Raw genomic sequence first — 23,845 nt, forward strand, 5'->3', positions numbered from 1 at the left:
AAGTAGCTTCTGCCAGTCCACTGAGACTCAGATTTGTCTCCTTGTGTGGTGAGCCTTCCCATCTCAGGGTCTGCTCAGTCTTCTATTCTGCCTGATCTTCTGAGTGCTCCATAGAACGTGCAGCATAGCCAGCACATACTGCTCCTTCATTGATCCAGTATCCTCACAGAAGTGTATCAGTTTGGTAGATTCTCCAGGGGAGAGAATTACCATCTTTTAGTTACTGGGGCAAGGGAAAAGTGTGGTGTGACTTGTGTGCACTTTCAAATTACTTAACAAAACATTTGGATATTTTACATGGATTAAAAAAAAAATCCCTGAGTTGCATTAGCAAGGACTTTAAAAAACACCAAGAGCTTGGAAGAGAGAGAAACCCTCCTACTTTGTTGTACAAGTCATTCTCTTACCAATGAATTTAGGAAAATAACTTCCCTAACGGCAGGTTATTCTATAACTGCCTAATGCAGGATTTCTTGCAACTTCCTCTGAAGCAGCTAGTACTGGTTACTGTCAGAGACAGGATACTGGACTAGATAGCCATACCAGACTGGACTGGTGGTCTATGTTCCTATGTAAATCCAGGCTTAACATATCTGTAACAGACTGAATATTGGCTCTACAAGACACATTTCAGCTCTAGGCTTAAATATGAAAAAAAAAGTTCTTTTAATTTCTGCATGATGAGGCCTAGGACTCCACATGGGGGCTGGTGAAGTGCAGACGTTAAAGCTTTGGCCCTCAAATATATCTGAAAAGTTGCTATTAATTTCTTATGTTTGGAAAGCCTTACATAAAGCCTTACAATATATGGTAGAAGATAAGGGGTCCTTACCTGTCACATTTCCTTGTTTTTCCTCTTGCAGTAATTTGACTTCTTTTCCAAACTGTGTCATTGTGCATTCTGCTAAAAGCTAGTGGAGATTATTCTTTAGCTCAAATGATCGGTGACATTAGTGCAATCTCAAGCCTGTTCTACACCTAAAATATAGGTCAATTTAGCTGTACCACTGCAGCGCTTGTAGTATAGATACACCCTCAGTCACTACGAGATGACTCTACAGCAGATGGTTTTACACATTCAGTTATCACAATAGGTAGCAGTTGGAGCTTGGGAGAAACTTGATTCCCCTCAGGCTCCGCTTCTAAAAAATAAAAAGCATCAATAAAGTCTGTTGCGCCTCAATCTAAGAAAAACTTTCTTAGGTGTAGCTGCTGCTTACATGTTATACTCGTGCAAGTGAACAAATTGTTACAATGGAAGTGGGTGGTTCAGGAGCTGAGAAGTTCTGAAGGGTTGGTGTGTAGCACAGTTAAAAATGTTATGTCCTGGGTGGCCACGCATTTGTTACAGCGTTAACAATATTTCCTCCCTTCTGCTATCTGTTGCTTAGCAGTTGTCATGCACCATGTGCTGTTCTCAGAGTGAGTAAGATCAGCATTTCCTGTAGGAAGTTCAATATCAAAACCATGCTGTTAAAAATACATTGGCCTCTCACCTGCATGTCCTTGGGTGGTGTGCGTCAGGGAGCACATGAATGTGGTTATCCAGTTCATGTGTGAGTGGAGACTACATATTGGCAAAAATGTGTTTAAGCAGAAGGCACAATCCACCACACTTGGCAGCAGAAAGTTTCATGCTCCAAGCATTCCCTCTTCTGTACTCTTACTTCTATTCAAGTTTTCTATCACACATTTTTCATATAAAAAACTAAGTCTCTGTGATAATGTCTTTAAAGGTAACCTGGAAAGGATTTTTGGGCTTTTAACCCTTATTGCTTCTTAATAATGGATGAAGAAGGCCTTCAAAGTTGTATGTGTTTAAATATTTTTTTGCTTATTTTCTACATTAGAAATGTCAGGTTTGTTGTTCTTTGGGGTATGTCTACACTATGGGATTATTTTGATTTTACATAAACCAGTTTTGTAAAACAGATTGTATAAAGTCGAGTGCACGTGGCCACACTAAGCACATTAATTCGGCGGTGTGCGTCCATGTACCGAGGCTAGCGTCAATTTCCGGAGCGTTGCACTGTGGGTAGTTATCCCATAGCTATCCCATAGTTCCCGCAGTCTCTGGAATTCTGGGTTGAGATCCCAGTGCCTGATGGAGCAAAAAACATTGTCGTGGGTGGTTCTGGGTACAGCCTTACCCCTCCCCCCGTGAAAGCAGCAGACAACCATTTTGTGCCTTTTTTCCTGCGTGAACTGTGCAAACGCCATAGCACAGCAAGCATGGACTCTGCTCAGATCAAGACCGCAATCGTGGACGTTGTAAACACCTCGCGCATTCTCGTGCAGTCTGTGCTGAACCAGGACCTGCAAAGCCAGGCAAGGAGGCGGCGGCTACGGCAGAGCGGTGACGAGAGTGATGAGGACATGGACACAGAATTCTCTCAAACCGCGGTCCCCTGGCACTTTGGAGATCCTGCTGGTAATGGGGCAGGTTCTAGCCATTGAACGCTAATTTTGGGCCCGGGAAACAAGCACAGACTGGTGGGACTGCATAGTTTTGCAGGTTTGGGATGATTCGCAGTGGCTGCGAAACTTTCGCATGCGTAAGGGCACTTTCATGGAACTTTGTAACTTACTTTCCCCTGCCCTGAAACGCCATAATACCAAGATGAGAGCAGCCCTCACAGTTGAGAAGCGAGTGGCAATAGCCCTCTGGAAGCTTGCAAAGCCGGACAGCTACTGGTCAGTCGGGAATCAATTTGGAGTGGGAAAATGTACTGTGGGGGCGGCTGTGATGCAAGTAGCCAAAGCAATCATTAAGCTGCTGCTATGAAAGGTTGTGACTCTGGGAAATGTGCAGGTCATAGTGGATGGCTTTGCTGCAATGGGATTCCCTAACTGTGGTGGGGCGATAGATGGAACCTATATCCCTATCTTGGCACTGGAGCACCAGGGCACCCAGTACATAAATCGCAAGGGGTACTTTTCAATGGTGCTGCAAGCACTGGTGGATCACAAGGGACATTTCACCAACATCCACATGGGATGACCAGGAAAGGTTCATGATGCTCGCCTCTTCCGGAACACTACTCTGTTTAAACGGCTGCAGCAAGGGAATTACTTCCCAGACCAGAAAATAACAGTTGGGGATGTTGAAATGCCTGTAGTTATTCTGGGGGACCCAGCCTACACCTTGATGCCATGGCTCATGAAGCCATACACAGGCAGCCTGGACAGTAGTCAGGAGCTGTTCAACTACAGGCTGAGCAAGTGCAGAATGGTGGTAGAATGTGCATTTGGCCGTTTAAAGGTGTGCTGGTGCACATTACTGACTCAATCAGACCTCAGCCAAACCAATGTCCCCATTGTTATTGCTGCTTGCTGTGTGCTCCACAATCTCTGTGAGAGTAAGGGGGAGACCTTTATGGCGGGGTGGGAGGCTGAGGCAAATCAGCTGGCCGCTGATTACATGCAGCCAGACACCAGGGCAATTAGAAGAGCACACCACGAAGCGGTGCACATCAGAGAAACTTTGAAAACTAGTTTCATCACGGGCCAGGAAACGGTGTGACTGTTGTGTTTGTTTCCCCTTGATGAACCCCCCCTCCCTTGATTGACTCATTCCCTGTAAGCAACCCACCTTCCTGCTTCGATTACAGCTTGCTTAAGGAAATAAAGTCACTATAATTTAAAAATCATGTATTCTTTATTAAAAAGTCATTATAAAAAGAGGGAGAAGACTGACAAGGTAGCCTGGGTGTGGTTTGGGAGGAGGATAGGAAGGAAGGAAAAGGGCACTAAAAAAATTTCAAAGTAATGACAGCCTTTTGGTTGGGCTGTCCACGGGGGTGGAGTGGGCGGGTGCATGAAGCCTTCCCCCACGCGTTCTTACACGTCTGGATGAGGAAGATATGGAACATGGTGAGGGGTGAAGGTGATTACACAGGGGCTGCAGCGGCACTCTGTGACCCTGCTGCTGTTCCTGAAGCTCCACCAGATGTCGGAGGATGTCAGTTTGATCACGCAGCAGCCCCAGCGTTGCATCCCGCCACCGCTGATCTTCCTGCCGCCACCTCTCATCTCGAGCGTCCTTCCTCTCCTCAAGTTCATCCCTCCTATCCTCACGCTGGTCCCTCCCGTCCTCACGTTCACTGGCATCTTTCCTGTAATTTGCTACCACGTCCTTCCATTCATTCAGATGAGCTCTTTCATTGCGGGTTACTTCCATGATTTCAGAGAACATTTTGTCTCGCGTCTTTTTTTTTCTGCCGCCTTATCTGAGATAGCCTTCGGGATGGAGTAGGGAGGCTTGAAAAATTTGCAGCTGCATGAGGGAGGGAAAAAACCGGAGAGAAGTATTTAAAAAGATATATTTTACAGGACAATGCTTATACTCTTTCACGGTGAACAACACTATTCACCTTACATAGCACATGTGATTTCACTACAACGTCACATTTTGCATCTTAATATTGAGTGCCTGCGGCTCTGGTGTTAGAGATCTCACAGACGCAAGTCTGGACAGCAGAATTCAGCTTGCATGCGGCCATGGTAAGCCATTGTCTTTTGGCTTCTGCAGCCTTCATATACACAGTGCCCTCCTTTCCCAAATACCAAGCAAATCCCGTTCAGTGATGCTTCTTTCCTGTTAACATGCAGCAGCAGAAACCACCTCCCCATCCAATTCTCTGGGATGATTACTTTACCCCCCCCACCGTGTGGCTGGTATCATGGAAGATCACTGCTAATCACTCCCCTCCCCCCCCCCCGACCGCGTGGCTGGTAGCAGGGAAGATCCCTGCTAACCAAACGCGAAAAAGCTCAGCGCCATTCCCCCCCTCCCCTCCCCCCGCTTGGCTACCTGCAAGGAAGGATTTCTTTTAAGCAACAGGCAAACAGCCCAGTAGGAATGGCCATCTCTGTCCCCTTAATTAAATTCCTGAATTTCAACCAGGTTACCATGAACGGTATCGCTCTCCTGAGGATAACACAGCGAGATAAAGAACAGATGTTGCTTGAATGCCAGCAATCACTGGGACCATACGCAGCTAGACTTTGTCATGCAATGATACCAGACTACTTGCTACATGCATGGTGTGGTCAAGTGTCCTACCATGGTGGACGGAATAAGGCTGCCTTGCCCAGAAACCATCTGCAAAGGCTTTTGGAGTACCTCCAGGAGAGCCTCATGGAGATGTCCCTGGAGGATTTCCGCTCCATCCCCAGACATGTTAACAAACTTTTCCAATAACTGTATTGGCCATGAATGCATCCCAAGTCCTCAGGGCAAATCAATCATTAAAAAATGCTTGCTTTTAAACCATGTTTTATATTTACAAAGGTACACTCACCAGAGGTCGCTTCCATGGCTTCATTGTCTGGGCTAGTGGCTTGGGAGGGCTGGGAGGGTAATTCCGTCTGGGTGAGAAAAAGCTCCTGGCTGTTTGGGAGAACAGAGTGCTGTGTGCTCTCTGCAAGCTCTTCCTCCTCTTCCTCCTCCTCATCTTCCCTGTCCGCAGAATCCTCAGCCATGGCTGAGATTACTACCCCCACCTCGGAATCCACAGATAGGGGTGGGGTAGTGGTGGCGGACCCCCTAGAATTGCATGCAGCTCAGCTTAGAAGCAGCATGTTTTCGGCCCTACCCCAGACCTTCCGTTTGCTTCTTTGGTTTTCTGGTAGGCTTGTCTGAGCTCCTTAACTTTCACTCTGCACTGCACTGAGTCCCTGGTGCGGCCTTTCTCCATCATAGCCTTGGAAATTTTTTCAAATGTTTTTTTCATTTCATCTTTTGGAACGGAGTTCTGTTAGCACAGAATCCTCTCCCCATATAGCGATCAGATCCAGTACCTCCCGTGCGGTCCATGCTGGAGCTCTTTTTCGATTCTCAGGAGACTGCATTGTTACCTGTGCTGATGAGCTCTGCGTGGTCACCTGTGCTGGTGAGCTGTCCATGCTGGCCAAACAGGAAATGAAATTCAAAAGTTCGCGGGGCTTTTCCTGTCTACCTGGACAGTGCCTTCGAGTTCAGATTGCTGTCCAGAGCGGTCACAGTGGTGCATTGTGGGATAATGCCCGGAGGCCATACCGTCGATTTGCGGCCACACTAACCCTAATCCAATATGGTAATACCGATTTCAGCGCTACTCCTCTCGTCGAGGAGGAGTACAGAAACCGGTTTAAAGAGCCCTTTATATCGATATAAAGGGCCTCGTTGTGTTGATGGGTGCAGCGTTAAATCATTTTAACGCTGCTAAAATCAGTATAAACACATAGTGTAGACCAGGCCTTGGTTTTGTTGGAGGACCTCTTGGATGTTTGTGAGCACTAATTCCATAATAAAAAAGCTTTTAACAAAAGATTCAATATATTTGCCCCTTTTTGTCAAAAAGGCTAATTAGACATTGAAGTTCAATAGGTGTCAACAAAAATAAATGAACAAAAAAAAAGTTTTCAGCAGTTTGACTAAAGATACCTTCCCTTCTCAATTTTGTTGGTTTTTGTATTGTTAACATTTCACTTGTTCTTCAGTCATAATAGAGTCATCCAACCTAATTTCTTGTAAGAGGCCCATCTCTTGCAGGTTTTCCTTTTTAAATTAAAAAAAAATATAAAATGTTCTCCCTTTTGTAAGTCATCTACATTCCAAAAGCCAGAGAGGAAAGAAACTATATCTTTTTGAGCTTATCATTCCACTACAGTGGTAAACTCAACCATTCTGATTGTTAAGAACATGAGAATAGCCATACTGGGTCAGACCAATGGTCCATCTAGCTGACTATTCTGTCTTCTGAAAGTGACCGTAACAGATGCTTCAGAAGGAATGAACAGAACAGGACAATATATCAAATGATCCCTTCCCTGTTATCTACTCCCAGCTTCTGGAAGTCAAGGATTAGGGACAGCTAGAGCATAGGCTTGTGTCTCTATCCGTCTTTGTTAATAGCTATTTATGGAACTATCTTCCATCAACTGATCTAATTCTTTTTTTAACCCAGTTATACTTTCAGCCTCCAGAACATCCCCTGGCAATGAGTTCTTCGCACAACACACATTCAACTTGTGGAAATATGTAATATTTCCTTATTCTCTTTCCCCACACCATTCATGATTTTGTAGACCTCTATCACTATCATATCCTCCCCTATCCTTGCTAATGAGAGATAAGTATAATGTACCATACTGTAGCACATTCAGGTGTCTATACCAGATGGGAAAAAATTGTTTTCCCCTGTACGCAATTTAGGCTGAAATTGCGCAGAATAAAAATGAAGGAAAGCAAAGCATAAGTGTCACACTGTGAAGCTAGTCTTCAGTGACCACTTAAGGAAGCATGGTTGCATAATAAAGGTGGATCAAAGATGAAGTTTTGAATGAAGGCAGAGCAGAACTTCCCTCAGTGCGCCTGTGGAAACTTTGGAGTGGTCTTTTAAGAAAGAAGGATAGAAGAGTTACAGAAACACACGTCTTCCATAAAGTCCATAAATCAGTTCACCCCACAAGGGAGTGTTAACAGTGCTGGTATTTTTAAAAAAATCGATACAACTTTTTAATAATGAATACATTAAAATCACAGACCTACCATGAACTGTAGCAAACTGCATTGCTCATCTCCTTTTCATTGCAACCTATTTTTCATCTGCCCATGACCTATTTTTGTTGTAAGCTCTTTCTGACTTGGCCCTCGCTTTTATACTGTAAGAAGTTTGGCGCACTGTTGGCACTATATAAATAATGAGTGGGCTCTTCTAGAGATGTCACTGTATAAATGTTCCTGAAACTACCATCTTGCCAGAGGAGATGGTACAGAGGAGATTGATTATATCCATCCAGCATTATCACTTTCTGTTTCTATATACTGTGTCGGCAGAAAAAAGTAATTAGTTATTAACAGATTCTGTTTTGACAAGTAACTGTCATGCAGGAGGGGCAGGCTTCTAAGTGGCCGAACTGAAGCCTTGACTGTTTTTGGTGATTAGATCCCATGGCACTGCAAAATAACAGGTGAAACCACTGCCACCATGACATTGTTTATTATTTGTATTACTGTCGTGCTTAAGAGTCCCAGTTATGGACCAGAACCCCATTATGTTAAGTGCTGTACGAACACAGAACAAAAAGGTGGGTCCTGCCAAACTAGGTGTTTTGTTCCAGGTTTTCACCTCCTACAAAGTCTTTTCCTGCCTGATCTTCTGCTGACCAGGGATCAAGGACTCCAAGCCCTCACAACTGTGATTCCCCACCTCAGGCCTTTATACCACCAAACAAAGCAGTATGTTTCAACCCTCTTGGCCATTTTGAAGGGATGCAGCTCATGACACAGACAGGCACCCAAATAAGACCCTCCAGGTCTGGCAACGGAGGCCATCATCCCTGAATCCCGAATCCAGTTCTAAACAAATAACCCCAGAAGGAACGCCCCTCCACTCACATCCTTCCTAACCCTATGGGCCTTGCTCACCCTGGGGTTCACAAACCATCTCTATTCCATGCTCAGGGTGCACTATCTCCATATGGCACACTCACCCACCAAGGAGAGAGAGACTATAAAAAAAAGATAATTCTGGGCAGCATGCCCAGAGATATCATATCACAAAACACAGAGGTAGTGCTGTAAAACCCTCTTGACATGGCTCTGGTACAACTACACCTGAAATAGTGCAATCAGTTGGACATGTCTCCACCAGAAAGATATTGACAAGTTGGAGAGAAATCAGAGAAATTAAAAATAATTAGCAGTCTGGAGGAATTGAATTATGAGGAAAAGTTAAGGGCTAAAAGGTAGAGCTTGGCAAAGCAACACATAAACTAAGCAAATACTTATCTAGGGCAGTTCAAGGAGGAAGAACTAGGACTAAAGAATTAAATTTGAGAGAGGAAATCTTGGGACTAAGATCAGGAAAAACTTCCTGACAGTGAGCTGTGTCTAGGTGTGGTTAATGCAGAGCCTTAAATGAATTCAGCTTCTTACAGATCCCCAAGCAAAGGAATAGTTTCTGTCTAATCCATCTATCTAAGCCAGGGATGGCTAAGCCAGGGATGGCCAACCTGGGGCTCCGGAGCCACGTGCGGCTCTTCAGAAGTTAATATACGACTCCTTGTATAGACACTGACTCCGGGGCTGGAGCTACAGGCGCCAACTTTCCAATGTGCCGGGCGATGCTCACTGCTCAACCCCTGGTTCTGCCACAGGCCCTGCCCCCACTCCACCCCTTCCTGCCCCCTCCCCTGAGCCAGCTGGGCCCTCACTCCTCCCCCCTCCCCCCAGCCTCCTACACGCCACAAAACAGCTGATTGGGAGGAAGGGGGAGGCACTGATTGGTGGGGCTGCCGGTGCATGGGCAGCTCTGGGAGCGGAGGGGGGGGTGTGCTGCTGGGGAGGCTGCTGATGTATTACTGTGGCTCTTTGGCAATGTACATTGGTAAATTCTGGCTCCATCTCAGGCTCAGGCTGGCCACCCCTGATCTAGGCACTGTGGCATCAGGAACCGAGTCAAAGATAATTCCTAGAATCATGCTACTTACAATCCGATTGCACTATCAACATTCTCCCTGGAGTAATGAAAAGCAGCCCAGCACTTTATGAGTCATGCAAATCTACTTTATAGTCCATTACAGAATTATCACTGTTGCAAAGACCTAAACAAAGAAATAAATGCAAGAATATTTTCCCTCTCTTAGAGAGAAGGAAAAAGTCAGGCAACAGTTTAAGACTTTCCTTCTGTAACATACATGTCCAAAATTGCTTGTTTACTTCTTTATGTGATCATTCTTGTTCACTTGCTTGTGGCATACTGGCTATAATATCTTATGTGCTTTTCCCATCTATATCTCTAAGACAGGTGGGTTTTTTTAAACGTTTTATCAATTTGCTTTCCATAATGCACAAGATTCTGAGCGTCTGGGATTCCACCTCAAAGTGGTTAAAAATGTAGCCAGCTAAGTAATGCCATCAGGGAGCAGTTATCTTACATTTAAGGAGACAGATGGGACATTTTGTAGGAAATGGACTTCTAGCATAATCGCAGCCATGAATGTTCCTTCCACTGCACTGCTCTATACGGCCCACTTGTTTCCAATACATCAAAGATCAACCCCCATATAAGTACAGCACTGTAATAGACACTTTGTTGTCATCCCATCTGTTCTCCTAAGATAAGCAACGTCATGCTTGTTCAGTGTGTACATGGGAGATGACTAAGGAATACTTTTGTTATGGCTACAGTGGACTTGTTTTGTTTTGTTTAGAAACCTCCCCCCATTGCCGTTTCACTGGCGGGAGCACTGGTATAGAGCTGGTCTTGACAACACAGTGCTGAGCCTGAAAATGTCAGTAAATGCTGGTACACTGTCTACAGTAGTCCGCCTGCCACTGCTGCCACCAGAGGAATTGCAATGGTAATAGTGCGATGATGGGAAATGTCTTGTGCGATGGTAATAGTGCGATGATGGGAAATTGTATGCGGACAAGGCCTTAGTGTATGTGGTATTGGTGGTTCAGCAGGGTGACAGTGATACCCCTTCCTTGACTCATCATCACTGAGCCAATGACCCAGTGCAGTGTTAAGAGGTGCTCTTCTGTTATTATTTGTTTGTATTATTGTAGCACCCAGGAGCCCCAGTCGTGGACCAGACCTCCATTGTGTTAGATGCAGTATAAACGCAGACCCAAAAGACAGATCCTGCCCCAACGAGCTTACAATCTAAGTAGAAGACAAGAGACAACAGATGGATGCAAGTAAATTGATGGGGGGAGTCCAAGGAAACAATGAGTACAGGACAGCATGATCAGGAGTGGTTTTAGCACGACAGCAGCACAACCATTGTCAAGTTTTTGTGGGCCTCCAGGCAAAGGAGAGTTGTAAGGAGGATTTTGAAGGAGGATAATGATTTACTTTTGCAGATGTTCATGGGGAGCTTTTCCCAAGTATGGGGGGCAGTATGGGAGAAAGCACGAAGGTACTTCTTTGAAACAAGTGGGTGATGGAAGTTGACATCCTGGACTGATTGAAGGTGGGAGTCAACCTTCTGATGTTGTTTTCTGTTGGATGAGATTTACCACAAATCCCTGCCCATTTGTAATCATTAAAATTCCATGGCAGATGTTAACCTCTTAACAGTGACCTAATCAGATTCAAATTTTGCGCATGGTTATGTCTTCACTGCAGAGCTGACCTGGGCTCTTATTCAGGTGTTGTCCCAATTTAGCTCTCATCAACACATAAAAAACTTCTCACCCAATTTTGGTGTATTGTCAGTCCAGGCTAGCTGGTCTGTCTAGGTCTCTAGACTAAACCCCAAGTGCTGCTTACACTCATGCTGGTAACCCATTCATTTTGCACTGTGGCTTTAGAATAATTAACTTTGTGCTGGTAGTTCTCCAATTCCCCCCGAGCAATATTTTCTTGCCATCTACCCTCCTCCCTTTTTCTGCATTGGAAGTCATTGGTTCAACTTTTAAACCCCACCTTGCGCACAGCCTGCACAAGAGGCAACATTTCTACACTTTTCCTGTGCTTCCACACCACTGGAACAGAGGAGATAGCATAAATTATCCTGCCAGCAGGCCAGAAGCTGACACCAAGGTGTGGATAGACGTTACAACAATAAAGAGAGCCAGGAACGTCAATGCAAAGCTTGCAATACAATCTCTGATTAATACATAGAATTGGTAAACTGATACCCCACCCTAACGTTGTGCTCACATTATCCCTTCCCCCATTTTCCCCTCCAAACCAAGGATGTGGAAATACAAGGCATCTATTTCTACCATCACTCACCGGGATCCAACCCAGTTATCAGAGGGGCATTTTCTGACTGCTTATACCAGGCCTGTAAGCCAGCCCAGGCATGAACCCATTCTTGGCCAACATGCGCCCTCTTCTCTTCACATGTATTGTATACTGCACAGCATCTCCCAGTGACCTGAAGGGCATTACATGTACTAGCAGCCAACCAGTTTTGTAGGCAATGCTACCTTGCCTTCTGTTGGACAAATGCACGTTCCACCACCATCTTACAACTATGAAACCTTCTTTTTCCAGGTGTTCTCATATCAGGGCAGGGCTTCATGGGCCAGGGCAGCAGAGGATTGGCTGGATCTCCCAAAACAATAGTGGACACAAACATCCTCTTGATAGCCATATTGTAGGGTGTGAATTAAGTCCCATTGGTCCAAATTTGAAAACACCAGCTCTCTGGAATACCCTGGCATCACTCTCCCTATCCCTGCACCCCATATTGGTGTCCAGGATTCTCCTTCCATGATTAACCCACTTAAGTAGTGAGTAGTATCCTTTTTGATTTACAAACTCGTGAGCATCTTGGCTGAGGGAGGGAGCAAACAATGGGCATATGTGTCCCATCAGTGGCCCCAAGTTCGGGAAGCTCATTTGCTCAAATTTATATCAGGGCCATTAGCAATCTCCACCACGCCTGGGTGAACCACAGCAATAATTGTCTTGCAAACATCCATCCCCACAGCACCGACTGTTGACTTGCCAATGGCAAATTGACCAGCAACAGACCTGCAGCTGTCTGGGGTAGCCAACTTCCAGATAGCAATAGTAAAATCTGCTTCTGGACTAGTATGGCCTGATTCATTTGCATGTCCTGGCACTGAAAGGTGGGGAGCAAGTTCCTCACACAGCTCTAAGAAATGTGGTCTTCTCCACGCAGAAGTTCTGGGTCCACTGCTGGTCATCTCAGGTCTGAATGATGATGTAGTACCACCACTCTGAGCTTGTAGCCCTGCTCCAGAACCACTGGTCAGCAAACGGGGACTTCACAACTATTAAAACTTGCATCCATGGTTTCCACTGCTCCCTGTCCGCATGCGACCTGTGTGATCTCCTTAGCAAGCCACTCTGCCATCTTCTCAGGGTGACAAGCAGCTGTCAAAATACCCTCCACCATTTCTCATGCCTTGTTTCTACCTCCTGGTTCTGAAACAAGAGTTGCAATAATGCCAACTTTTGGAACAGCTCATTGTCCTAAGTTGGATCCATGCCCTGCGACTGGCTGGAATGGAAGCCACAGAGAAACATCTAAAGCAGGCCAAGCCAGAAGTGATTTACTTTACTGAGCTGGTAGGCTAAGCCCACTTCCGCACAGGAGCCTTGGAAGACAGACAAATTTTCTCACCATACACTGCAAGCCATACAGAGTTAAGAACTACGGGATGTGACCCCAGAAATCTTAGTACCTCACACAAGTGACTGCTGCACCAGTGTGGATGTGCAAAATACTCAAATTTGAGCTAGGCTAACTGGGTGCTAAGACTCAAGTGCCCAGCACTCAGATTAACTCTGCAATGAAGACATATTTTCAGTTAAATTCATTTTGCATACTTAAAATCCACCTGTGGTTTCACTTGGCTCTCTGAGCTAAGGGGTGAAAACATTATCTAATAGTCTTCATTTTCTGGCCTAACTGGTTATTTAGTATTGCTGTGTGCTGTTGAAAAGTTGCTGTGTTTCATTCCAGATGTAGCAGCATTTCAGTTAGTGGCTGAAATGATCCTGGTGTATAGTCTGTATACTGGGTTATAAAGTGCTCTGAGATCACAGGAACATAGAAATTACCATACTGGATGGGACCAGTGGTCTAGTGGTCAGTACTAGATGCTTCAGAGAAAGTTGTAAAAGCTCTCACAATGGACATTTATGCACCGACATGCCTATGGAGAAAGTTTCTTTCTGACTCCAAAGCAGTTATTGGAAGACGTGTTCTGAAGCAAAAAGGTTTATAGCCTTTATAGATTTACTCTGTCCAGTCCAACTGCACCTAATTGTTTTTTTAATCCAATTAAGTTCCAAGGACCATTAGAGACAAAATGTGTTATATAAATTTAAGATCATTACCATAGATATTTGCCTCTGCAGACTGCAAATTTGGAATTTCCTTATGCTGTCACATCCATGCTCTCTTCATGTCCAGATTCCATCTACAAGTGTTTATAGGACCAGTGACAGCTAAGAACTTGTCTCAGCACATCATGACCCATGATCTTTGCTTCACCGGTGATGGCAGCCTTTTCTGTTCTGCTTTGGACTTAACCATCTTGAGTAATTTTGTATCATCTGAAAATTTTGCCACCTCACTGTTTACCCCTTTTTCTAGATCATTTATGAATATGTTGAACAGCACTGGTCCCAGTACAGAGCCCTGGGGGACACCACTATTTACCTCTCTCCATTCTGAAAACTGACCATTTATTACTATCTTTTGTTTCCTGTATTTTAACCAGTTACTGATCAGTAAGAGGACCTTCCTTCTTCTCCCATGACTGCTTACTTTGCTTAAGAGCTTTGGTGAGGGACCTTGTCAAAGGCTTTCTGAAAGTCTAAAAGTACAGTATATCAACAGGATCACCCTTGTCCTCGTGCTTGTAGGCCCCCTCAATGAATTCAAATAGATTGATGAGGCATGATTTCCCTTTACAAAAGCTCTGTTGACTCTTCCCCAACCATATTGTGTTCCTCTATGTGTCTGATAATTCTGCTCTTTATAGACTCATAGACCCATCTATCACAGCACCCAAGGGTCCATACTTCTGTATCACAAAACCCAATGGCCCGTACCCATCTATCACAGCACCCAATGGTCCATACTTCTCTATCACAGCCCCCAATGGCCCGTGTCCGTCTATCACAGCACCCAATGGCCCATACTTCTGTATCACAGCACCCAATGGCCCGTACCCATCTATCACAGCACCCGAGGGTCCATACTTCTCTATCACAGCACCCAATGGCCCGTACCCATCTATCACAGCACCCAATGGCCCGTACTTCTCTATCACAGCACCCAATGGCCCGTACGCATCTACCACAGCACCCAATGGCCCATACCCATCTATCACAGCACCCAATGGCCCGTACTTCTCTATCACAGCCCCCAATGGCCCATACCTGTCTACCACAGCACCAAATGGCCTGTGCCCGTCTATCACAGCATCCAATGGCCCATACTTCTGTATCACAGCACCCAATGGCCCGTACTCATCTATCACAGCACCCAATGGTCCATACTTCTCTACCACAGCCCCCAATGGCCCGTACCTGTCTATCACAGCACCCAATGGCCCATACTTCTCTATCACAGCACCCAATGGCCCGTACCCGTCTACCACAGCACCCAATGGCCCGTACCCATCTATCACAGCACCCAATGGCCTATATCCGTCTATCACAGCACCCAATGGCCTGTGCCCGTCTATCACAGCACCCAATGGCCCATACCCATCTATCACAGCACCCAATGGCCTATATCCGTCTATCACAGCACCCAATGGCCCGTACCCGTCTATCACAGCACCCAATGGCCCATACTTCTCTATCACAGCACCCAATGGCCCGTGCCCGTCTATCACAGCACCCAATGGCCCGTACCCATCTATCACAGCACCCAATGGCCTATATCCGTCTATCACAGCAACCAATGGCCCATACCCGTCTACCACAGCACCCAATGGTCCATACTTCTCTATCACAGCCCCCAATGGCCCGTACCTGTCTATCACAGCACCCAATGGCCCATACTTCTCTATCACAGCACCCAATGGCCCGTACCCGTCTACCACAGCACCCAATGGCCCGTACCCATCTATCACAGCACCCAATGGCCTATATCCGTCTATCACAGCACCCAATGGCCCGTACCTGTCTATCACAGCACCCAATGGCCCATACTTCTCTATCACAGCACCCAATGGCCCGTGCCCGTCTATCACAGCACCCAATGGCCCGTACCCGTCTATCACAGCACCCAATGGCCCGTACCCGTCTATCACAGCACCCAATGGTCCATACTTCTTTATCACAGCACCCAATGGCCCGTACCCGTCTACCACAGCACCCAATGGCCCGTACCCATCTATCACAGCACCCAATGGCCTATATCCGTCTATCACAGCACCCAATGGCCCGTGCCCGTCTATCACAGCACCCAATGGCCCATACCCGTCTATCACAGCACCCAATGGCCCGTGCCCGTCTATCACAGCACCCAATGGCCCGTGCCCGTCTATCACAGCACCCAATGGCCCATACCCATCTATCACAGCACCCAATGCCCTATATCCGTCTATCACAGCACCCAATGGCCCGTACCCGTCTATCACAGCACCCAATGGCCCATACTTCTCTATCACAGCACCCAATGGCCCATACTTCTCTATCACAGCACCCAATGGCCCGTGCCCATCTATCACAGCACCCAATGGCCCGTACCCGTCTATCACAGCAACCAATGGCCCATACCCGTCTACCACAGCACCCAATGGCCCATACCCGTCTACCACAGCACCCAATGGTCCATACTTCTCTACCACAGCACCCAATGGCCCGTGCCCGTCTATCACAGCAACCAATGGCCCATACCTATCTATCACAGCACCCAATGGCCCATACTTTTCTATCACAGCCCCCAATGGCCCGTACCCGTCTACCACAGCACCCAATGGTCCATACTTCTCTATCACAGCCCCCAATGGCCCGTACCTGTCTATCACAGCACCCAATGGCCCATACTTCTCTATCACAGCACCCAATGGCCCGTACCCGTCTACCACAGCACCCAATGGCCCGTACCCGTCTATCACAGCACCCAATGGCCCGTACCCATCTATCACAGCACCCAATGGCCTATATCCGTCTATCACAGCACCCAATGGCCCGTACCCGTCTATCACAGCACCCAATGGCCCATACCCATCTATCACAGCACCCAATGGCCTATATCCGTCTATCACAGCACCCAATGGCCCGTACCCGTCTATCACAGCACCCAATGGCCCATACTTCTCTATCACAGCACCCAATGGCCCGTGCCCGTCTATCACAGCAACCAATGGCCTGTACCCGTCTACCACAGCACCCAATGGTCCCTACTTCTTTATCACAGCACCCAATGGCCCGTACCCGTCTACCACAGCACCCAATGGCCCGTACCCGTCTACCACAGCACCCAATGGTCCATACTTTTCTATCACAGCCCCCAACGGCCCGTGCCCGTCTATCACAGCACCCAATGGCCCATACTTCTCTATCACAGCACCCAATGGCCCGTACCCGTCTACCACAGCACCCAATGGCCCGTACCCATCTATCACAGCACCCAATGGCCTGTGCCCGTCTATCACAGCACCCAATGGTCCACGCTCCTCACAGCAGGGCTCTGCTCTGCCCTTCCCGCTATGAAACCTGAGTCCAAGCCCTTTGAAATCCACAGGTCTCTTTCTGTTGACGTCCGTGGGCTTTGGATGAAGCCCACGGGCCGCAGCTTCCCGCATCAACGTGGGGGTTTGACCTGCCTAAGATGGCGCCCATGCCCCCCTTTACTGACCACGACAGGGCCCGACCTCCCAAACATGGCGCCCCGGCGCCCCCTTTAATTCTCCCCTTTCAGTGTAGGCCCCCGACCTCCCAAACATGGCGCAGGGCGGCGCCCCCCACATCCCTCCCAATGCAGCGCTGGGCCGTGCCCTCCTCATCATGGCGGCGGCGCCGGCCCGTGACGTCACGCGTCCTCCTCGGCCTCCTCCTGCTGCTGCTGCTGGTGCCCGCCTCTCGCTCGCTCGCCATTGCGGCGGCTCAGGGCGAGCCGCGCCGTGTCCCCGCTCGGCTCCCTCCCCGGCCGCCGCCTGGCAGCGGCTCCACGGCGCAGGCCCGCTGCAGCGCAGCCGCTCTGAGGTGAGTGTCCTACCGCGCAATCTCCCAGCTCCTCCAGCCCCGGCGCAGCCGCAGCAACGCGGGGCCCCCGCCGGCTGCCCAGGCACCCCGCTCCGGAGCCCGCGCTGCCGCCTCGGCCTCCCGCGGCCCGGCCCAACTCCCGCCTCGGGGATGCGCAGGCCGCGCTAGGCCCGGGCTGGGGAGGCGGCGGGGGGGTTGGACCCCCCTGTCCCTGGGGTGGTCTCCCCGCGCTCGGCTGTGGGGGGGGGGGCTGCGGGAAAGGCACAGGCGGGATCTCCCCCCCCCCCCCGGGGTGACCTGGGCGCTGCGGCCGGGAGGCCAGGGAACGGGGGGGTCTGCCCGATCTCCGGTGCAGAGGGCTGCTCGCCCACACCGCGGGGAGCGGGTTCCCTGCCTGTGACCCCTTCTATCCGGGGTGGGGAGAGCGCCCGAGATGCCGCCCCTCTGGGGGGCAGGATCCTGCTTGTGACCCCTTCTATTCAGGGGTGGGAGGAGGGCCCGATCTGCCCTCTCTCTGGGGGGCAGGATCCAGCCTGTGACCCCTTCTATTCAGGGGTGGGAGGAGGGCCCGATCTGCCCTCTCTCTGGGGGGCAGGATCCAGCCTGTGACCCCTTCTATGCAGGGGTGGGAGGAGGGCCCGATCTGCCTCCCCTCCGGGGGACAGGATCCCTGTCTGTGACCCCCTTCTATCCAGGGGTGGGGAGAGGGCCCGATCTGCCATCTCTCTGGGGGGAAGGATCCTGCTTGTGACCCCCTTCTATGCAGGGGTGGGAGGAGGGCCCAATCTGCCATCTCTCTGGGGGCAGGATCCTGCCTGTGACCCCCTTGTATGCAGGGGTGGGGAGAGGGCCCAATCTGCCTCCCCTCCGGGGGACAGGATCCCTGTCTGTGACCCCCTTCTATCCAGGGGTGGGGAGCGGGCCCGATCTGCCATCCCCCTGGGTGACAGGATCCCTGTCTGTGACCCCCTCTATCCAATGGTATGGAGAGGGCCCGATCTGCCTCCCCTCTGGGGGGCAGGATCCCAGCCTGTGACACCCTTCTATCCAGCGGTAGGGAGAGGGCCCGATCTGCCTCCCCTCTGGGGAGCAAGATCCTTGTCTGATCCCCTCCATCTCATCCAGGGGTGGGGAAAGAGGTTAATCTGCCACCCCTTTGGGGAGCAGTATCCCTGCCTGTGACCCTTTCTATCCAGGGGTGGGGAGAGGGCCCAGTCGTCTGCCCCTCTGGGGAGCAGGATCCCTGCCTGTGACCCCCATCTAACCAGTGGTGGGGAAAGGGGCCTCTTGCCAACTCCTCTGGGGAGTAGGTTCCTTGTCTGACCCACTTGCCTATCCAGGGATGGGTAAAGAGGCTGATCTGCCACCCCTTTGAGGAGCAGGATCCCTGCCTGTGACCCCCCTCTTGTATCCAGGGATGGGGAAAGGGGCCGATCTGCCACCCTTCTGGGAAGCAGGATCCTTGCCTGACTCCCCCCACCCCCACCCCTCACTCACCTATCCAGGGGTGGGGAAAGGGGCTGATCTGCCACCCTTCTGGGGAGTAGATTCATTGCCTGACCCCTTTTCTCCTATCCAGGGATGGGGAAAGGGGCTGCTCACCAACCTCTCTGGGGAGCAGGATCCCTGCCTGGCTCCCCAGTTCAGGAATGGGGAAAAGAAAGGGAGTTGTTCTGCTTTCCAGTGGGATGTGACTGACACCCCTGCCAATCCAGGGTAGAGGGCTGGAAGATGTCTCTCCTCTTTGCCCCCAAGGGAGAAGGGTGCTTTCCCTATCACCACTCCCAGTCCAGGGGAAAGGGGAAAGAGTGAGTCTGGAGGGATTTACTCCTTCATCCCAGAAGCGAGCTTGGTTGCTGGCATTAGGGGGCGAGTGGAGTACTTATGCCCCTGGCCTGTAACCACTGCTTTTAATGTGAGGTGACCCCTGAAGCATCTTTCTTTTCCCCCCTATCTTGAGCAAGTTCTGCGGTTCTTTGGAGTGAACCATGGGGACAGGTCTGGGCTCTAACTCCTCCCTTTCCAAGGAATGGAGAAAGGATGAGTGGGTTCAGGAGCAGCCAAAAGCAAAAGCATGTGTTGTATGAACTGCACGAATGGATATTGCACCCATGTGACAGGAGGCAGGAGCCCCAATGCACTCAGGAAGAGGGGCTGATAGTGGGTAATGCAGCTGCCCTTACACATCAGGAGGGTGTGTTTGCCTTTGCATTCAGTGTCCTGTCATGCCCCCCCGCCCCTTGTGTCTGATATTGGCTAGTGCAGTAATCTGTTTGCTCCTCGGAACTGGTTGCTTTGCGGGTAGGTCTAGTCCTTTCCCACTTTTGGAAGTTAGGAAGGCGGTTCCAGTAACTCAGGTTTTCCTTTTGTAAAGAGGGTGCATATGAGTATTTTGTAGCCAAGATCTTGTTTTGAAGCCACTCTGTATGGTTTGTGGGACAAAATAAAGTCTAAATCATTCAACCAGAATTTTCTTGTATAACATATTCAAAGGGGGATTTAAGTCTTTAGTTACAAGACAAGAGTATTAGACTCAAAAGGCTTTATTCATGCAGGGTCCCTGATTTTTGTCTTACAACTACTGGTAATTTCACTTTCAGTATGTAGGAAGATGCACCTTTGGACATACTAATCTTGTAATCTCCGTTGCTCCTTGTTTCACCCATTATGGCCTCCATATCAGTTCTTGACTACTGACTCTAATTTACTGGGGGAGTGCTTATGGTTCTTTTTTTTTTATTTTAATACAGCCGTCTTATTGCTGTTCCAACCAGAATTGTCTTATCACTTCTCCTGCCAGGTTTTCAGTTCAGTGAGAATATTTTAGGTATTCTGGTGACTGCAGTCATGTGTGTTTTTAGTGGTTTCCTTATACAAAACATTTGTTATCTGACCTCATGGCTGATTGTGTTCACCTTCACATCAGATGTAACTTCAGCTTGTGCACTAATTCGTCAACATACTGCCCCAGCATTATAGTGGCTCATTTTTAAAAACCTTTACATTCATTTTTAAAGGCCTGATTCTGGGAAATAATTCCTTTGAAGTCTAGATGTAATTCATCACCTGAATACACTAGTATTTTACATTTAACCCAGCACAGGGTTGGGAATTAAAACTAACCAACCAACCAAAAATAAAAGAAAGAAAAAGGTCTACAGTGATGCTCCCAAGTCAGGAAACACCAAATTATATTTGCCCTCAGACCTCAACACTGTGGGTGTGCATTGTGGAGTAGTCTCCAATTATATGATCACATGCTATTTCCCATATAACCATACTTTTTCCCACAAGTTTAGCTACATGTAGTGTCTTTTAGTGCTGTAAACCACTGTTTTTTCCATATATACAATATGTGCAGTGCATAAGGCAAGAGCTCCTATGGACTCCGTCCTCTCTATACATCCATCATGAATAAGTCAAGACAAGGAGAGCCCTGCATCACTTATTGTATGTTAACATGTGCATCAGGCTGTATAGCTTCATATACTGGAATAATGTTTGCATTTTATGAAGTATTGTATGGCCTGTTGCACTCTTACAAGATACACAGAGAACGAGGCAGGGTTCCAGTTAAACATTGTTCATTTGCTACAGATGTTTTGTAAACATTTGACTGTATATAACTTATGCATGCATGTACTCCGTATACCAGACTTTGCTTGGAGTGTTGCATGAGTGTTTAAAATATTGCTACTCTGCAAAATCAAAACCAGTCTTCAAGTGAACATCCAAAGGCACATCTCTTGAAGGAAGTGTCCACACAGTGTCACTCAGGAAAGTTAAGATCATAGGATGTCAGGGTTGGAAGGGACCTCAGGAGGTCATCTAGTTGAACCCCCTGTTCAAAGCAGGACCAATCCCCAAATGGGCCCCTCAAGGTTTGAACTCACAACCTTGGGTTTAGCAGGCCAATGCTCAAACCACTGAGCTATTCCCCTTGTTAAATGTGTGAAAGTGAAAGTACAAGCACATTATTAACCCACGCATTCAGATGTAAAGTGGCCTCATGCCCGATCTACACAAGGAGTGCTTTGCCACCATAGCTGTCCTTGTATACCAATAAAGTGCTCCCAGTGTGGACGCAGCTTTTGCCCTTCCATTGCTGTAGTGTGTGTCTACACAATGAGGTTGCAGCATCATGGCTGTGGTGCTATAGCTGTGTTGCTGTAACTCCCATAGTTATTTTGTCTGTAGTTATTTGCGTCAAGTATTTGTTGCAGCTTACTCGGCTTTCCTGTGGTGAACTTCATTAGCTGTTCAGTAAATAGCAGTTACACATATTTGCTTAAAATTAGAAGTGGTTACAGTAAATTGCATAGCAATGTAAGCAGTGAGAGGCTTTTAGCCATACCAGGTTAATTTACTCTCCATAACATGAGCTCATGTTGCTTCCAGAGCTGTGTTGCTGTATTATATTCTTCTCTGCAATTTTTGGGTGAAATTCATTCCAATGTGGAGGGCCTGCTCAAAGCCCTATGAACTGCTTAAAGCCCTCTGTATTAAGAACTCAAGTCTGCACTTCACTGGGATACATTTCACCCTCTAATATTTCTTTTGGACGATTTCTGTTTTTTAAAGTTAACAAATGAGGAACATGTGCTTATATTTTAAAATTAAACATTACTCATGCCCTTGGACATAACCACTTATTACTTCTATGATATCAGTTTAAGTGCATTTAAAGTTCCAAAACTCACTATAGAGTTCAAATGCTTATTTTATCTTGTGTCTGCCATTTTCTTTGTGGTGTGTAATCATATGTACGCTAATATTCTTAACAGCGAGTTCCTCTTCATCTTGCATGCATTAAAACAAACCCATGCGTATCATAGCAATATCTTATAGCATTCAGTAAATGACAGTTTACAAGTTTTAAGTACTGTAGTAGCATTCAGTTAAGAGACAGAAAATAACTAAAGATTTTGATAGACATTCAGATTTAAGAACTGTTGTGAAATTGAATTAGTCCTCATGAATGTTACGTATTTAAGTCCTCATCTGTTTCAGTTTCCAAATGACTTTTTCCATCTCTTCCATTAAGACTTCAGTGTCTCAGTCACAGAAGATGGGTATTTTGATTGTAACTTTCCTTGAATATTTTAGGAATAGGATCTTAAACTTGCAGTAATTTTTTTTTTTTTGGTTATGGACATGTATGGTTTTCCTCCTGTGTTCTTGAGCATAGGTTTGAAAAGAAAATAATGTTTTCCTGCTTAATGTTTCCTTTTGAGTCTGATCTCCTTCTGGTGTCTCAGATCAGCCATGAGAATGCGACTAAGGTTTCCAGTTCTTGATTTTTGAGAGGTTTTGTAGGACTTTTTTAATGTCTTGCTTACAACTGTTTCTTCTTCATTCTGCTCAACTCTCCAAATTACTGCCCTGTCCATGCTTTTTCTGCACTTTGGAACAATAATCCACCAGTGAAATAAGTAAATTCTCTCTCCTGCGTCTGAAAGTTAAATCTACACTATTTTGAGATGCCCAAATAAATCTTTAAGGTGCCACCAGACTCCTTGTTTATTTTGAGATGGGATCTTCAGCTAGTCACCTCCTGGACTAGTCTTTCTTTATCTATGACTCCTGTGGGAGTTCTGCACTACTGTGCAATGCAGAATTCCTCCCTCCGCTCCTGCAGAAATGGGCTGCAGTGTTGCTAGCTGCCAGTAGGGGCTGAGGGACCAGGCAGAGCCTGGCCTGCACATAGAAGACACTGCCAGGGAGAGTGGGAAAGAGCTGTGGGGTTCCTGGCAGCTGCAGTTCCCAGCTAGCCCTGAGGCAAGGAGAGGGTTGCTTGCAAAAACTGTCCAAATTTGGGACTGAGCATCAGGCTGTTGCTCCCTCTGGATCCCTAGGCTTTGAGGGGGAGGGCATGCAGGTATGGTGACCAGACAGCAAATGTGAAAAATTGGGACGGGGGGGGGGGGGGGTAATAGGAGCCTATATAAGAAAAAGACCCAAAAATCAGGATTGTCCCTATAAAATTGGGACATCTGGTCACCCTACATGTGAGTGGGTATCTGGGCTGGGGGGGCCCACAGCTGGACTCTGGGGAAGAAAGGGGGTTTGGGTGTATTGGCTGGGGGGGTGGTTCTGTGGGTGTCTGGCCCCTGGCTGGACTCTGGGGTCGGGGTAAGGAGGCAGAGAACCAGGAACTGGATTATCATAGGCAGGGCTTTGGAGAGCCTGGAGCTGGAGCG

General features: G+C 47.7%; 2 protein-coding genes across 26 annotated transcripts in view; one reads left to right on the plus strand and one right to left on the minus strand.

Moving 5' to 3' along the window:
- LOC127043168 (troponin T, cardiac muscle-like) overlaps positions 1-17,048 on the minus strand; it is a 255,113-nt gene extending 238,065 nt beyond the window's left edge. Inside the window, exons 1-3 of one of the 22 annotated variants that reach the window (XR_007772149.1) lie at positions 16,725-16,834; positions 15,435-15,464; positions 14,526-14,864 (exon numbers count right to left, since the gene is read on the minus strand). Coding sequence is in view for 1 of the 22 variants with exons in the window: in XM_050936996.1 (XP_050792953.1) it covers positions 5,304-5,484 (181 nt within the window). In the remaining 21 variants the exon portion in view is untranslated. The other 21 variants (XR_007772157.1, XR_007772162.1, XR_007772159.1 and 18 more) reach the window with 21 other exon arrangements.
- Positions 17,049-17,534: 486 nt separating this feature from the next.
- NRF1 (nuclear respiratory factor 1) overlaps positions 17,535-23,845 on the plus strand; it is a 126,703-nt gene continuing 120,392 nt past the window's right edge. The window contains exon 1 of one of the 4 annotated variants that reach the window (XM_050936886.1): positions 17,535-17,645. The gene's annotated coding sequence lies outside the window, so the exon portion shown is untranslated. The remainder of the gene's footprint in view (positions 17,646-23,845) is intronic. The other 3 variants (XM_050936887.1, XM_050936888.1, XM_050936889.1) reach the window with 3 other exon arrangements.

This window comes from Gopherus flavomarginatus, chromosome 1 (assembly GCF_025201925.1).
Source record: "Gopherus flavomarginatus isolate rGopFla2 chromosome 1, rGopFla2.mat.asm, whole genome shotgun sequence".
Classification (NCBI taxonomy): domain Eukaryota; kingdom Metazoa; phylum Chordata; order Testudines; family Testudinidae; genus Gopherus; species Gopherus flavomarginatus.